The sequence below is a fragment of the Corvus cornix genome, chromosome 13 (assembly GCF_000738735.6).
Source record: "Corvus cornix cornix isolate S_Up_H32 chromosome 13, ASM73873v5, whole genome shotgun sequence".
NCBI classification, from domain to species: Eukaryota; Metazoa; Chordata; class Aves; order Passeriformes; family Corvidae; genus Corvus; species Corvus cornix.
Genome location: NC_046343.1, coordinates 18,545,952 through 18,563,879, shown reverse-complemented (window position 1 = coordinate 18,563,879; position 17,928 = coordinate 18,545,952). Strand labels below are relative to the sequence as shown.

The 17,928-nt window shown below is 35.9% G+C and overlaps 1 protein-coding gene across 3 annotated transcripts in view; it reads left to right on the top strand.

The window, feature by feature from the left end:
* GABRA1 (gamma-aminobutyric acid type A receptor subunit alpha1) overlaps positions 1–16,582 on the top strand; it is a 42,785-nt gene extending 26,203 nt beyond the window's left edge. For all 3 annotated transcript variants that reach the window (XM_039559368.1, XM_039559369.1, XM_010406250.3), the window contains exons 7-10: positions 699–842; positions 7,489–7,641; positions 10,228–10,430; positions 13,758–16,582. In XM_039559368.1, coding sequence (XP_039415302.1) covers positions 699–842; positions 7,489–7,641; positions 10,228–10,430; positions 13,758–14,066 — 809 coding nt within the window. In that variant the 3' untranslated portion in view covers positions 14,067–16,582. The remainder of the gene's footprint in view (positions 1–698; positions 843–7,488; positions 7,642–10,227; positions 10,431–13,757) is intronic.
* Positions 16,583–17,928: the final 1,346 nt, after the last annotated feature.

The window sequence follows — 17,928 nt, the reverse complement described above, 5'->3', positions numbered from 1 at the left end:
TGGTACTGAACTATCTCTGTAACACACCAGACTGCTTGGGTTTGGAGAGCCCATGGTGCTTTTCTTTTGCCTTGTTCCAAACTCAAGTCTTGAGTGTGAGAACTACTCAGAAATAACGAAAGCAAAAAAAAAAAAAAATAGAGTAATCGTGCTTTAAAGGCACTCTCTCCTAGGCAGCCTCAGACATGTCTGCTAGGCCTGTTTTACAGCACGGGCAGTGTGATGGGGGCATGACCAAATGGGGAGCTATAGCCAGGCTGAGGATGAGAAGATCACTGAAGCCACTCTGAGAAGGACTTACAGAGGTCCAGATAACATCACGCTATGAAAAATTGAAAAGTCTGGGGCTCATCTTACCTGAAAATTGCTAAAAGTTAGAAAAAGGGTTGGGGTTCTTACACGCTTGCGAAATTCCACTTCTCACTCTCACTCCTTTACATAGGCAGGAAATATATAAGAGAAAAATATTTTCATGCCATTGAGGACCAAACTTAATCCAGCCCTACAGCAGGTATTTAGCAATTTTATAGAAGTCAATTGTATTTCCCACAGATTAATTCCAGTAAGATAGTTGTGGGTTTCCACAGATAATTAAAGAGAATTAAATATTCAAACTACTGGTCAAAACATTGTTCTGATAAAGCCATAAGGCAACAGAAAGTGCAAAGCTTAAATGCAATGTATTTCTTTTAAATTAGATGCTTATACCAGAGCAGAGGTTGTGTATGAATGGACACGGGAACCAGCAAGGTCAGTGGTTGTGGCTGAAGATGGCTCTCGACTAAACCAGTACGATCTGCTTGGACAAACTGTGGACTCTGGAATTGTGCAGTCCAGTACAGGTCTGTGAAAATTTTTTTGGAAGGGTGATATTTAACTGTCATTACATAATTCAGGCAGGATTAAAAAATACAAAGACATAAGACTGAGGGGTAAATTATAATATAGGTGCTTCAGATTAGGCAAACATGACTCTGAAAAGATAATACATTCTGGGATTATTTTCCTACTTCAACTGGTAGTAAAAATATTTTAACAATTAAAAAGCTTCCTACAGTGTCATATCTAGACAGAAAAACCAATAATTTACATTATAAAGAAGCACTTCTCATGTTCTTATATTATCTGCTTACTATACTGACTTATAAAAATAGCATAACAATATGAATCTTCAAAGATCATATTTCTGGAGGCAGTGAAGTTGCTAAAAGCAAGTACAGTTTCTCAGGGAGGTATTTAGAGAATGAAAAAAACTGTCATCAAATTCAAAACCATCTGAACTACCCAAACAGTATTTAGTTTAATGCTGGCACCAGATTTAACTCCAAAAATTTAATGATATACAGAAATACAGCTGACATTTTTAGTATGATATACCTGTAACCTTGAAGCTGGCTAGAGACCCTTATTTTTTAACTGTGCAGTGTTTGTTTCAAGATGTAAATTTTTTTTTAGTTTATTTTCTAATAATTTGGAAGATCTAAATGCAGTAAGAAACTGAGCACTGGACATGAACAAGAGCTCTGTTGACCAGATTGACTGGTCAATGGACCAAAAGCAACACTACTTTAGGAGAAGTGGTTGTATTGCTTTGTGACTTAGAGAGAAGTTCACTTACAGCTGCATAAACCAAATTCCCTAATGTGTTGTTGTTAAAGTCAATGAACATTTAAGGGAAAGTGAGTCAGTTTAAGGTGAGCTGTAATTTATGTCTGAATTTTTTATTTAGCTTGCTAAAATACATTCATAAGCTCTATTAAGCCTAGAAAAGTTCTCATAGACAAGTTTCTAGGTTACTGCTTGGAAGCTTCTGTTCAGTTGATATAATTGTAAAAGTAAGTGGGATGGCAATAATAGGAACTTTGCATAAGAACAGCATCAACACAACTGCTCTCATTGCTGAGCACAGAGGTGTGCAACAGGCAGGTAAAAAGAAAAGGGGAGAACTCTTGACCTTCCCACAGATGGAAATGTTGCCATTGGCTTTTCTGCAGCCAGTAATTCACCACAACTGCCCTTTGCTGAAAAGTCAATAGGATTTGAGGGGAACAGAGGGAGCTCAGCTCCTGGTTCTCTCAGAGTGACCTCGCCAGCCTGTGGGGCTGCCTTTGCTCCCTGCTTGCTGCATGTGCTCTAAGGGCAGTAGGATAATCAGAAAAGACTCATGAGTTTGAGAACATAACTAAACCAAATAGAAGTGCCAGACATGGTTCAGGGTAATTAGAGAGCAATGTGAGGAGCATGCTATAAATTGTTAAGAAGGGCAGATAAGACATTTTCAAACAGAACTGAAACATAAGTGTAAGATTTCTTTATGCATTTCCATTAAAAACCAATTTTTTTTTGCCCATGCTATTTCAAGGGTTTGAATTCTGCCTCCTTTTTCTACCTGAAGAAACTCTTTACCATTCCTATCTATAAAGTTAAATACAGTATAGTGAATATATAAAATATGCTGAGATGAAGATATTGTTGTCTAGATGCTGATAAACCATACAAAGAACTAAATGCAATAGTTACCAAAACTAAAACCAATCTCATTAGAGAATCTTTTTAGTATTTACAAATTTACAATCCTCTTTAATTAGTAGCTGATAAGAATATACAGTTGTGGAAGAAACATATTTATTGCTAGCAAATTCAAAGTCTTCAAGGAAAATTTTTCATTACTTGCTTTGGAAAGAAAAATACTTTGCTTTCCCCATACTAAAGGTGAGGATCAGAAGTGGTTAATAATTCCTTTTCTCCCTCTTGAAGTAGGTGGGCAGGTAGTCTCAACAGAATCTTCCAGCACATCTTTGTCCTCTGATCATCTCTGGTTTAAGATGCGACATATCTAATGAAAATTATGAAATTCCTCCCCGCTTTCAGAGTCATGGATAGTGACTCACAAAAAGACAAAAGGAATTGAAGTCAATCTTCACTTAAGAGTTCTCAACACACCTTTATTACGCCAGAAAATAAAGCTCTTTTGCAGCTAATTCAGTGCATCACCAGAGCAATATACAACATCTTGGGCAACTCTAAGATGATACTCAGAGTTGTGTGGAATTCTAGATACTTGTTTGCCCAAGGATTTGGGTGGAGCCAGGTTATTCTAAACATTCTCAAAACTATTAAATGATTTCATGGATCTTGTTGTGGTTTGACACTGGCCCAACGCCAGGCACCTACAAGAGTCGCTCGCTGGGCAGAGGAGAGGAAAAAAATTAACATAGGGTTCATGAATTGAGATAAGGACCGGGAGAAAACACTTCAAGGGCAAAACAGACTCAACTTAATTTGCAAAGTGAATTCATTACCAACAGAATCAGAGGAGGATAATGAGAAGTAAAATAAACACTTAAAACACCTTTTTTTTTTTCCCCAACCCCTCCCTCCTTCCCACTGACACTGCATGGTGGTTTTTGGTCAGTTCATTTATCTGAGATTTTTTTTCCACTGCTCTGGGAGAGGAGTCCTTCCCCTGTGAGACCGCGGGGTCCCTTCCCATGGGAGACAGTTCTCCATGAACCTCTCCAACGTGGGTCCACTCTCACAAGCAGCAGTCCTACTGCACCTGCTGCAACATGAGTCCCTCCCACGGGCACACAGTCCCCCAAAACTGCTGTGCTGTGGGTCACTCCTCCACAGGGTGCAGTCCTCCAAGGACAGGCTGCTCCAGCCTGGAAGCAGGGCCCTCTCTCTCCACTGGGTCTTCCACTGGATCACAGCCTCCTCCAGGCACCCACCCACTCCGGCACGGGCACCTCCCCCACGGGCTGTGGGTGGATCTCTGCATCCCCCGTGGATCCCCATGGGCTGCAGGGGCACAGCTGCTTCACCATGGTCATCGCTACGGCCTGCAGAGGCATCTTGGCTCTGGAGCCTGGAGCCCCTCCTGCCCCTCCTTCTTCACTGACCTTGGTGTGTCCCTGTTGTTTCTCTCACATGTTCTCACCTCCTCTTCTCTGACTAGAAGAAAAACTGGGTGTACTTTGTTTTGATTTTCTTCTTAAATGTGTTATCACAGAGGTTTTACTGTCATCTCTAATTCACCCAGCTTTGGCCAGCAGCGCGTTCATCTTCAGAGCCATCAGGGATTGGCTCTGCTGGACGTAGTTGAATCTTCCAGCAGCTTCTCACAGAAGCCACCTCTGTGGCTGCCCTGCTACCAAAACCAGGCCCTGCAAAACCAACACAATCTATAGAGTGCTTTTTTCTTCTTTAATTTCTTCCTTGGCTAGTAGGCCACCTGCAATTCTTATTTATGGATATAGAGCAAGATAACTACAAACACTGTTTTTTTAATGACAAGAGAAGCTTCAAACAAGAAAACTTTTTTTATTGTATAGTTTATTCATCTACTCTAGCAATGGAATATACAGGTACTACAGGCTTAAAAATAGTATTAAGTGAAATGATAATTATTGCTGCTGCTGTTTTGTTTAAGCAGAGTCATCCATTTTTTACTTGCATGTAAAATTTGTGTCACTCTCCAGTTATAGATTCATATTGACTCAGAAAGAGTTTAAAATGATCCTTTTTGTGAGCACTTAACAAACACTTAAAGGGCTTGTGCAAGTTTCTATTTATATAGAATTACTTTGCCACCTTGAAAACATTGCTTTGCACTGAGAATCATCAGGATTCAAACTCAAAACAGTCTATTTTTTTCTTATCTTTTGTAAATCTACAGAGATAATGTTGTTCTTAAGAGTTTTTTTTACTGAGTTACATGGCATAAATATGAAATGATAAATACGTTGTTTTAAATTAATGGCAAGGAAAGCCTATGTCTCTACTTACAGTAATAGGAAAAGTATTGTTATAGCTCTAACTCAGTCCCCACCTCAAACCTTACTTTTGATGTGATGCACATTAACTTTAGGTGCTGATAAATCTGGCTTTTTACAAATAGTTTACAAACCACTGAGAAATAGCTTTAATGTAACTTTACTGAATTATCAACTACTTTCTTCTAAGGGCACAGGTTAGTTTATAGCACCTGCACATTTGACTCAATTATTGCAGTATACTGTAGAATTAAGGGCTGATTAAAAACTGCAGCTACAGAAGCACTGAACACAGATACAGACTCTTCCAGACCTCTGGAAATGTTCCAACATGGACAGTCATTCAAAAATTAAGTTAATATAGATGCAGAACTTGTTTGACAACTTCTAAATGCTTCCTATCATGCATTACATATGAACTAATTTAAACTTCTTGGAATAAATAAAATGAAAACCAGATTTATCTGCACAACACAGTTATTTGTAGACTTCAGGAATTAAGATTAAGCTAAGAAGAAATACCTTTCTAACTTCCTTGGATAAGAAAAGATAAGCGATAAGACAATATCATATGCATTAGCTACAACTTGTGAAATCAGCACTAGCAATCAGACACTGTGAATATAGGCAATATTTTGCTCAAGAGCTATTTGAAATTTTAGATTGTAGGGAATTTTATGGCTGTATTGCAATGCTTTCAAGATAGAATTACAGAGGAATTGGGAAGTTACAAGAGTCAGATCAGCAGCTGTCACAAACGTGGCAACGCTATTCAATTAAAGAAAGCCGTAAAATATGGGAAGCTAAAGATTCAGTAAGTAACTGGAGTGCTTTCATGTCCTAGAGTAATTTCAATCAATCTTATCAAACATCTACTACCTTTTAATAAGAGACTGTCCAATAAGTGCAGTCCATTGGTACTGTGGAAACTTGAGAGCATGGTTTTGCCTTGTAACTGAAGTGCAGAGCATTATTCCAGGCCTCTGCTTTGCCTAATTCACTCTTCCCAGCGTTACCTTTAGATAATTTCCAGCTGAGACCTGCTGCAGTGCTTAACAGACCAGAGTAATCCCTGTCTTTTTAATTGCCTTTATGCTTTGGATCTTGTTCTCATTTTTCCAGAGGTTAAAAATACTTTGATAATTTAAGCAGCTAAATAAAGCTTCAGAGTACAGTGGTGTGTTCACTCTGTATTCTTAGCTTGCCATCTACAATCACTAAATTAATTCTGACATACCGTTGTGCACATTCTATATCTGATTGCATTAGAAGAGCTTCCCACATCATATTTTAAGTAGATAAAATTAAATTATTGGCTCTCCTAGCCAAGACTGGCACCCTTCGTAAAATCATAATCTCTCGTACAGAGGAGAAGGAGGTTGTTTCAGTGAAAATTAAAAAAAGATGAGCAAAGTTCAAGTAATAATTCCCACTATACTATAGCCACTCCTATTTTTGAAATAAAAAGATTTCCTTGTATATCCTTTGCTTTTCCTCTCAATTTAAAATTTATTCTCTTTTCCCTCTTTGCTACTGTCTTTTATATTGAAACATACCAGGAGTATTGTCACATCTTATAAATAAGCTTTCCTTGGGGTTAGATGTTGAGCAAGATTGTTCAAATTAATGTTCTTCTGGACTCTGCATAACAGAAATGGGCATTTGACATGCTTAATGCATAAGTAATCAATGTCTAGACATAGTTTTTCAAACAAGTTTAAGCTTTTCTTGTACAAGAGCAGTTTTCTCCTTCCAGCTGCCTGCATTTTAAAATAGAACTACAGTAATTTCACATCATCTCTGATATAGACAGAAGTGTCCATTCAGTTATGTGTCTTCTTGTTTCATTCCTAAGGTGTTTATTGCATAAGAAGAACCAGTCTACTAAAAAAAAAAAAAAAAAAAAAAGTTTTTTTCAATCTTTGGAGAATATACTGTTTTTCAAAATCCATTTTAAATTATATAAATAATGATCTGAAAATGAGCATTATTTGCTCTGCTGGCAAGAAAAGTTTATGGAACGACATTGGTATAGTAGAATATTAAATATATTTATATTTAATTATTAAAAGTATAAATAAAATGTATTTATATATATAACAATTCCTTTTCATAGCATTTGTAGTACCCAGCTCATATGATTTTTTAGATCCAAAAGCATTAGTGCTAATGAAAATATTGTGTGTTATTCTTGCAGTAATAATTTACTTCAGGAGAGAATAATAATTTACTAAGGTACTAAATTAGCTGAACAGGGACACTTCAGAGTACATAAAGCACTGACAGTGGTAATGCAGATAACATCACATCAGCAATTACATCTTAAGCTTGGCCCAACAAAAACACTTCCGGGAGCCTGTCTTGATTTAGTTTTTAGATGATGTTTACATGGGTATGCTGTGGTGGCTGTCCATCTTCTTCCACAAGAGCTTTGAACAGCCATCAGTTAATGCAGGCTTTCATTCACTATTCAGCAGAGATGAAAATATGTACATTTACTTAGCATTTCCCAGAAATGTCTAATTTTGTATTATTAGGGAAAAATTTAAAAAACGCACCCGGTTTATTAAGTGTTTTCTTTAAAGCTGACCCACTTTGATTTGAGGACTTCTATTTACAATAGGAGTTAATATAATAAAAAAAAATACTTCCTATAAAGACCTCTGATTTGTATATTTATAAAAGCTTTAATGTTCTTTTTTCTTGGTTTTAGGGGAATATGTTGTTATGACTACACATTTTCATTTGAAGAGGAAGATTGGTTACTTTGTCATCCAGACTTATCTGCCATGCATCATGACAGTGATACTGTCACAGGTGTCCTTCTGGCTTAACAGAGAATCTGTTCCAGCAAGAACTGTATTTGGTAAGCAAGACCTATAAGCCTCCTGGCAATAATGAGGCAATTTGGTTTCAGAAATGTTATGGTAAAAGCAGTATTGGAGAACGGTGTAAGCCTAGACATGGTACAGTACACAAGAGCTGACAAATTTCATTGTGAAGACATAGGTCCAAAGCTTTTAAACTGATCTGAAACTGATAAACTCTTTGTAAAAAGAGACCTGAAAATACCTCAAGCCATCTATTACCATTTGTATTTTCCAAAGTAATCAGAATATGAATAAAACATCTCTGACAATGGCAATAATGTTAATCATGAGATTATCAAAAAGGCTTTAATCAAAGGGTATCCATCATTTGACATCTTTAGGCCCTCTGGAAATTCTTACTTTAAATTTTTTTTCCTTAATCACTTTTACAGGCTACTGTTGAGATCAGCAACAATTTATTGTGCATCAGTGAATACATGCACTCAAGGAATGCAGTGAGAAGGCAATCGAAAGGACTCTCAAGTTTATACAGCTGATCCCTAGAGTTTAACCACTGCTTGCAAATGCTTATCTTAAAATTAGAAACAAACAACTTTCATATTCTTTGAAGATATTAATCCAAGTCAAGTACATACTTAAAAAAAAAAACCCACCAAATTTTCATTAAGGAAAACTACAGCCTGATATTTCTGCTATGTGACCTAGTCTTTGATGATATCCAGATGGGACTGCTGAACACCTTTGGCAGGAGGTAGAAGCACCCCCAGACAAACTGGCTTTGACACTCGTTTCACTGCCTCAGAGCACTGCAAGGGCGGGATGCTTTAGGCCCTCTGGCTTTGCCAAAGAGAATGAACCCATTTATTCTGGAAATGGCAAAGCCAGAGAGCCAGTGCTGAGAAATGCAGCCTCTGAAACTCTTGTTGAACAAGAGCTATTTTTATGGATCTTTTCTTGCATCCTTCACAGCTCTGCTTTAGTTTTCCAGTTTATTCTAGAAATCAATCACAACTTGCATAACCTTAGACCTCATGAACCAAGCAATGGCTTTCCATTGATATACAGATGTGTATTTACAGAACAGTGGTTTAGACTATGGTATAATTAAATTTGATTTACATAATATTGTTTAGATTAGCTACTAAAATTAATTCAGAATTTTTAACATCAGCTTTGCTGAGAACTACTCTACTAGGGACTTTTATGGCCCTTTATAGTCAAAGCTATTGAAATTGTAACTATTTTACCTCTTTTTGCACATACCATTTAAAAAGAAATGTCTGATCATCAGTTTGAAATGCTGTACTTCACTGTCACTAAATGGAGAACAGAATTTTCTAGTCTCAATGAATAATATATAATACTGCACAATTTTCAAACTGCTATCTTCACAGGCTCAAGAACCCACAAATTTCTCAGTTTTTCTTTTAGAAGGCAGTTATTTAGCAAATACTCTTGTGTTTACTCCATCATTATGTATCAAGATAGCTTTTTCATTTCAAAAAGAACAGTTTCAGAACATCTTACATGAATGCATATACACACAGAAGCACAACTTTCATCTTTTACCCCACTTAGTACCACAGATAATAAAAATTATAATTTTTTTTTTTTTTTTTGCTACTATGTAAGAGAACCATAAGCTCATTAGTAATAAGTCAAAAAAACCCATTTGGTTGTGTCTCAGGAAAGAGAAATTGCTTCTTCATTAGGCACTAATAATTCAAGCTCTTCACACTACAATGTAAATATGTTGTTCATTGATTGGCCTATTTTAGACCACTGCTCATTTCCACTAACACTCAGTGCAGTGAAGATGAACTCACCAGACACATTCAAGACCTGACAGTGCAGTTGTCAAGGTAACTTGTGGACATGTGATTTGATGTAAATGCCTTGTGTGCACCTGGAGATTAATTTTTCTAAGCAGCTGCAAGCAGAGTGAATTCAGTACAGTCCTGCTTGCTCTCTGGGGCCAGGTAAGAGGAAAGGTTCAGCAGTGAGAAGCTCTGATATCAGAAATGCAAATTACATTGTCTTTGTTCTTACATAAAGTCTTTGCTATTTTCAGGGAGTCAGTGAACAAAGGGACAGAAATCTGTAAAAACAACAATTTAAAAAAATGAAATAACACATAAATCTTGGTGCCCTTGAGTATACCTTTGAAGTATAATATCCCAAATAAGCTGAAACAAGTTTTTTAGTTTTCTAAGTATCCCAGAAATGCTGCAAGAAAAAACTAAAGATCTTAAATTGTTACATCTGTAGTACAATTTGCAGGGCATGAATAAAGAACAGCGACAATGATCCTTCAAATAGCAGGAAGTGTTTCACAAATCCTTCAAATACAAGTAGTTCACAAATCATATTTCTATTCCAGCTTCAAAAATAATATTCTACTATAACAACATCGAATAATAAAAGCAGGAAAAATGTTTTGAAAATCCTGCAACTTCCACAGAACGTGAAATCTGATATCCTCAATTAGAAACTGAACTCAGGTGGTGAAGTTTGTAAGAACCAGGGGTGTAAGAAAAGGCTTTCCCACCTATAGCAGCAGCTGGGAAATGAAGCACAAAAACCAGCCCCTGCCCTGAAGACACAAACTCTTTGCTTTGCAGGAGTGACAACTGTGCTGACAATGACTACGCTGAGCATCAGTGCGAGGAACTCGCTGCCCAAGGTGGCCTATGCCACGGCTATGGATTGGTTCATAGCTGTATGCTACGCCTTCGTCTTCTCAGCACTTATCGAGTTTGCCACAGTCAATTATTTCACCAAGAGAGGGTACGCGTGGGATGGCAAAAGCGTCGTTCCAGAAAAGGTAACACCCTCATACCCATCCCAAAACATCATACTCGGCCATGCCTGGTCACTCTGTGGGAGAGGGTTTAGCACACTAAAAATTCTTATTATGTAGAGCAGTTATTACTCCAAAAGAGTTTCCTTCTGTGTCCACACATAGCATTTCTACACCATGATTACTTAGACATTGAGTACCTAAATACTACTTCTGACATACTGGATGATACTTAATGCTATTAATAATGAAATATTCTACTGAGATTTTGATTTCTGCAACTGAGCAGAAAAAAAGATGAATGTGTATAATTTTTAGGGAAGGCAATTAATTTTTTGTGTTTGAACAAGAGAAAGTGTGGATGTCTTAGTATATATGTAGGAAAAAAATCTTGTGGCTGCAGTATTTGACAGTTCCCAAGGTATAGTGCTCCCCAACATGAAGTTCAGAAGGGCTGCTCTATCATCATGACCAAAAAAATCATCACAGGAGTTCTTTCTTCCTTTCTTAACTGTAGGAAATATGTGTTTGTTTAGAAGGAGACATTGAGACCTGTGCTGGGAGTGTGCAATCCTGATCCGTACCTCCCTGAATGCACTAGAGAAAACTTGCACTGATTCCTTTTTCTGGGATGAGACCTGGTCTGTAAATCACAAGTGCACCAAGAAATTGTTGAGGACATTTAGAGGATGAAGAAGTTTCCCATTTCCTATGAGTTACCATGTCAGCTTCTTCTGTGAGCAAGCTCATTTGGCTGGGTTATTTTAACTTGCCAAACTGGTTATCATGAGCATTCACAGACTAGAGATTCAACAGAACAGATATGTGGAGGAGCAGATGTAACTCACTGGTATGCAAAGATATGTTTTTAATTCAGGATTATAGGCCTATATACTATTTATGTATTTTAGTTGCATAAGTCAGGGAAAAAAAACCCAAATTAAATTAGGGCATTTATGCAATGACAACTAATACAAAAGTATTGTAGAACAAACAAGTGAAGTAACAAAACAAACTTACAGTAATGAGTTGCACAACTGCTGCTGAATGTTGAGCTTTCAGTTATTGATGATGCTTTCACTGAAAATAATTTTTTTGATTATTTTTTTCCTGTTTTCATTGCATTTGTTATAAAAATGAGCTGTACTGATAGAACTGTATCCTTAAATACTAAATACTGCCTTGCTAATTTATCCTCCCTTGTAATGTAGTTACTATAATGAGCTGTTTCGTTTGTTACAAAGAAAATTACATTCTAAAAAACACCCACACCAATAAACTCTGCTTAAAACACTGGAAGATTTATGGCTTTGTGTTCCTCAGCAGGTAAGGGGCTTTACGTGTCATTTGCTTGTACCTGGTGATGTAAGTTTTCTGCAGTGAGGAAAAGCAAGCAAGGCAAGCTCACAATGATCAGAGCATCATAGCTTAAACGAATTTAGAGCTCTAATTAGCTGTCATACTGCTTTTTCATGAAGTTGAGTTTGACATGAAATATTAAGGCCCAGGCTGGTGCCAATGTTTTCTGTGCATCAGATTACTAGTGACATTTAAATCCATAGAAAGGGTTTCCTCTGAGACGTCAGTGAAGCTGCTCTTTGTCTGCTGGATTTATTGCTGCTCTCCAGAGTATCTGAATAAGAAACAAACAGGACTGGCTTTCACACTCAGCAACCATGTTAGCAGCTTCCCCACCTGGGAGGGGAGGGGGGGCAGGGAAAAAAAATTCTGACATGCATTTTTTTTTTTAATGTTTTTTCAACCTCTTTGTTCCTCCTTTTCAGTAGAAATATTCTAAAAAGATTTGAAGCTTTTTCTGGCCCAAAGCTAAGAATTTTATTGCCATGAATTAAAGAACATCTACATCAGAGTCATTAGGTGAATCCCTTGCCTTACTAAGTAGCATAATTTTAACATTTGAGCATACATTTCCTTCCAGCATGGGGCTCCAAGCCGTTCCTCCACAAGCATCTTCCCACTTGCCCTCATGCTTTTGCAGCTACGTTTTCTCTTCCCAGGTGTCCCACAGGAGCTGTCCACTCCGTGAAATGTTCACGTCTTGAACGAGAATTTTTTATCAAAACTCCACTATTAGGGGGTCAAAGTAGCCATTAGCCTATAGTTGATCTGTCATTAAAAGTACTGTGACCACATAAAAAATATTGCCTCCCTGGGACAGCTGCTTCTTGAAAGCAGAGAATTGTGTTTGCTGTCTTGTGAAATGACATAATAGATCAAATTCCACTGATATTTTCTCTTCAACCATATCTTTCCCTCCATCCCAAGAGGACTAAAGGGATAACATTTGCCTTTCGTTTTGTGGCAAATACTGCCTGAAGATTTTTCTAAACTGTTAGAATTGGTTTTTGCTATATGTTTTGTTGTTGGGTTTTTTTTCTCATGATTGGACAAATACTTACACCTTCTTAATGACCCACTACCTCTCTCTTCTGTGTTTATCCTTGGGCAGTGGCTGAAGAAGGGGTTTGGTCTGCCAGAAACTGGGACAGTTGAATTCTAACTGGTATGCCCAGATGTCAAAATTTAAATTTTTTCCTACAACTAGATCACAAATATAGAATACTAGAAAATATAAGGACCTAGGGATAAAATAAGTTTAAATAAGATCAATAAGTCCTCCTCCCTCAAAAGATATTCAATATATTCCTGCTTTAACAATATAAGTAGGTGGATGAAAAAGTCATACAGATATTAAAGTCTTTGTATATAGAATGCCATCTCAGCCATGATGATCTGACTGTAACACTCAAACAAGAACATTAAGTTCCTAATCCATAATGCACTTGCCCTTGGTGTAAACCATTAGTGAGTAGAATACTGGCAGCTTTGCATCTTATTGCATAAACCACTCCTTTAGTGCATGGTTACATGATAATTTAGTGTGTATTTTTCTGTATGAATTATGTTAAAAGTCTTCATATCATAATATTTGTCGTAATGTTGGAAAGCTACATTAAGAATTTGGCATCTTACAAGTTTTCATCCTGATCAAGGAAAACAGTTGAATAAGGGAATATTGAAATACGAGTGGTTTTTCACTGCAGATTATCTTTAAAGGTGATTTTGCCAGTGAGCCTAGCTATCAGGTCTCATTATATTTTATCTATCATCTAATATGGTTTACCTAATACAAGTAATACAAATGGATGATTTTGTCTTTGTTGTCACCTAAATATTTTGCATGAGTTAAATATCCAGAACTAACTTCTCTCTTACAGCTTATTACACTTTGTGGTATGAATTCAATTAATTGCAAAATGTTACAGTGCTTTTTCATAATTTCATCTGTTCAGAAGATATTAAGAATAAAATATTTTCTTCTTTCTTCAGCCAAAGAAAGTGAAGGATCCTCTCATCAAGAAAAACAACACATACACAGCTGCAGCTACGAGCTACACCCCTAATATTGCAAGGGACCCTGGGCTGGCAACCATTGCTAAAAGTGCAACGATTGAGCCCAAAGAAGTTAAGCCAGAAACAAAACCTGCAGAACCCAAGAAAACTTTTAACAGTGTCAGTAAAATTGATCGGCTATCAAGAATAGCCTTCCCATTGCTTTTTGGAATCTTTAACTTAGTCTATTGGGCTACCTATCTAAACCGGGAGCCCCAGCTAAAAGTTCAAACTCCACATCAATAACCTCATTTATTCGTATATTTCTGTTTTGTCTTTTGCTCTGGGAATTGCTTTCCTTTTTCACATATGGTAATTCCCATTTACTTCATTGCCTCTGTCTTAAAGAAAATAAAGGTTTCTTTAGTTAGCTAAAGGTAAAATATATCTGTATATTTAAAAAACCTGTATGTGAGGGAGAGAACATTATAAACTATATACTTTGGAAAAGTGATTTTAGAAATGGAAAAGAGTTATAAAGTAATGGGAGGGCAGAAAAAAAAAGAAACTATTTGTAGCAAGCTTAGTACTGAATGTCCCCAAAAGATATTGTATATGTACATGAAAAAGATATTTTTATTCAGAGGATTGTAGGGAGGGGGGAAATACTCTTTATGACATTCCTGATGCACACTCTAGACAGTATCATTTATTCAGCCACTGTTTATAATCTTTTCAAGGATGTAAAATTTTCCATTTGCTGATTCCCATAAGATATGTTATTTTCATAATCCCTTTTCTCTTCTATGTTCCAAACTACCTGACTTATAATATTAAATAGTCTTTAATGAGAAAGGTAATCTACTCACTCTAGGTACAGTTTGTCACTGTATAGCACATAAGATCTAATGGTAACAAATGCTTTAATCTGCTCTCTTACTGCAGGCTTGTTCCAAGCATTAAGTTGTCACTAGACTAGATTAAAAACCTGTTGCACAACCAAGTGCAGATCCCAAATTTCTACTATCACCTGTGTAATCCAAACAATTCCTGGATGCTTTAAAGATAGCTTTTACTCATCACTATGTTTTAGGGGGTTAAAACAAAAAAAAACACACAACAAAATTTTTGCAAGCTCTAGATATGTTGAATGTATTCTTTTATAAAATGATACATTAAAAGAAGCTTTGGACTGAGATTTATGAATAGCAGAAAGATAAAATATAGTATTTAAATAATATCTGTAAATAAGCAGCATGAGATTGTACATTTTTTTACTTTTTTAAAGTTGTGTTCTTAAAACATTGTGTAGGATTCACCTCTTAGCTCTTAATATGTTGTTAAATGTTCTATAAAACATATTTAGAGCCTGGATTAAAGGAGAAGAAATAAATAAGTGGTACTGGAAAGCTTACAAAAACAAATAAGCAGAAAGTGCTTGGAATTTATTCCATTTGTAAAGTGGTTAAGTGTACAGCAGCTTGCAATTTGACAATGTCATCCATTGTATACTATTAGATTAACGACTGGTCTGCTCAGGTCATGCATAAACACTGAAGTATGGGATTATATTTGGTAGGTAAAAATGGTGAAATATTTGTTAAGACAGAAATTCATCTGTATATTACTGCTATATTTCCTGAAACATAACTGTTACAATAAGTGATGTAATATATGTAGCATTAAATACAAAGAAGTCATACATAAAAGAATGTACAGGAAAATAGATTTTATTGAGTAAACTTACTACATTTCATTTTTACTGTAGCAATATATTTGTAGGAACAATATGTAAGGGCTTTAAATACAAGATGTCCATTTTGCAGGTATTGTGCTCCCTTTAAAAAAATTATAGTCAGTATCATTACTGCTGATTCTTAGAAGTAAACTTTCAGATAAAGTTTTTTCAAAGACATTGGAAGAATGGTGGATATTTGCAAGCATCAATTAAAAAAATGTAATATATGGTATTGAATGGATTTTGAAACAATGCTACATGGGCATCCAGAAAAACAGCTACTGAGAGTCAAGTTTAATAGGCAGAGATTTCTAAATTCTTAATAAATCAAAAAGTTGATATTCTCTATCTACAAAAGAAAATATTTAATGTTTTATTTAGAGATTTTTTTTTTTAATAATGCTTCATTGTCTAAAATTTAGTCCCGTCTAAACTTGGTAAGTTATCTGATTGGAACTTATTTAAAAGGGGATGTTTCATCTCTGGTATCATGTGTAGATATATGTATAGAAAAAAATAAACTATGGCTCTTTAACTTCTGTGTACTTGTTTATCTTGTTATTTTTGGCATTAAACTAGTGTGTTCATTTAGGACATTTTATCTTTCTAGCTACCTTTTCATAGCTACCTTTTGGTCTGCATTTTGCACATTAGATGTGAATATTACTTAACTAGTCTGCTTTTTGCTATGCAACGATTGCATTATATCACCTCTTAGTTAGTCTATGCCAATAGTATTATACTGTATAAACTTGACTGCACAGTTTATCAAAGACAAGGTATTCTCTATGTAGCTTTTTTACAATGCTTTGCTAAACCATGTAATAATAGTAAGTCTTCCTTGAAAATAATGATACACTCTTATAGAGGACAGTTTCTGTTTACTCCTGAGATAATTTTAAAAAGATGACATTGAATGTTTATTGCACCTCAGTGCAGTGATGTGGCAATAAAACCTAAATCTAATAGAGGTTGTTTATGGCAGAAGCATGTATTGCTTTACAGAGTTTAGCAAAAGCTCTTTATTTTATGTCAGACTGTAATTCTATTATAATAATAAAGCTAAAAATGTTCAATAATGAAAGTGAATGTTTTACTTTGGTTTTCTTTAGTTACTGCATTTTATGACACATTGCTTGATTAGGTGCTATTCATTCAAAAACTTAGCTTCCTTGAATTTGGTAATGAGTGCATTTTTAATAGATGTGATTTTCTGTACAGTGTTTTCCAGGGACAAATATAGCAGGAACATTTCCCAAATCTAATTTGACATTCAGAAAAAAGAGTTCACTCCATACCATGTGTATCCAGTAAGGCAATTAATTGCATCAGATGAACAATTGTTAAGGTTTTGTACACAACATTGACTTTAATATAAGGTAGGAACAAAATAAAATGCATTGTCTCCCAGATAAAATGGCAGATTAACCAGAGATTGAGAGTAAAAATATGACTATTTAAGCTAGAGATTTAACTGGTTAAATAAACACACAAATCTAAGAGACTGTTAGAGAAGAACCTCAGGCTGTATAAAATAATATTTCACTTATTAAAATAGTTGTAGGGATAGTTTTCAAACAAGCATATGTATAGCTTGAAAATTTTACTTTTCAACTCCTCTTTCTCCCTCAAATAGAAAAAAAGAGAGAGGAAAAGTCCTTCCAGTGCATTCAGCCCTCAAATTTTCTTGGAAAATATCCTTGAAAGCAAGGCTTGTCCTCTTACGTAGGGAGAGACAAGCAATTGCAGACATACAGCTTTAGAGGATACAAAAGGCTGATATAAGTGTATATTTGTACATAACAATGTTCGTAGTGTTCTTAAATGTGATTCCTAAAGAAGGATTCTTCAAAATGGAAGGAAAGTCTGGAAGGACTCAGATTCTATTAATTTATTATGCTTTCCTCTATTTTGAATGAGGATAACGCAGTCTGAATCCTTGTTCCTTGCCTCCCACAACTGACTCCATAGAGATGAATGCCTCTGAAAACCCACATGGGCTTTTCTGGAAGAGGATGGTAAAGAAAGTGTTTGAACACCCACCTCCTATGTTCACAAGCCAGATGCAGAGCATACATGGGGATTTTCACAGCTTTGTCATTGCTCAGACATTTTTAGGCAGAATTTTACTCAAGTAAAAATGAGTCAAAATGTCTAAAGGCAACAAGATTTGACTCAGAGGAAAAAAACCATATAGCACTATTCAGTTTCAGTGTGGAAGAACAGCCTCATATGATGACAGATTCACAGCTACCAGTCAGTCCAGCATGACACTCCAACACAGGAGTTCTGTGTTTGTTCTGATATTACATCAACAGAAGCTCCTTCAGTTTTCCTTGAAACATCCCTAGAAGCTACTGCAGGATTTTCTTAGTGATCAAGAACCTTTTTTACAACACAAATGACTTTTCTAATGAAATTCTTTCTCTT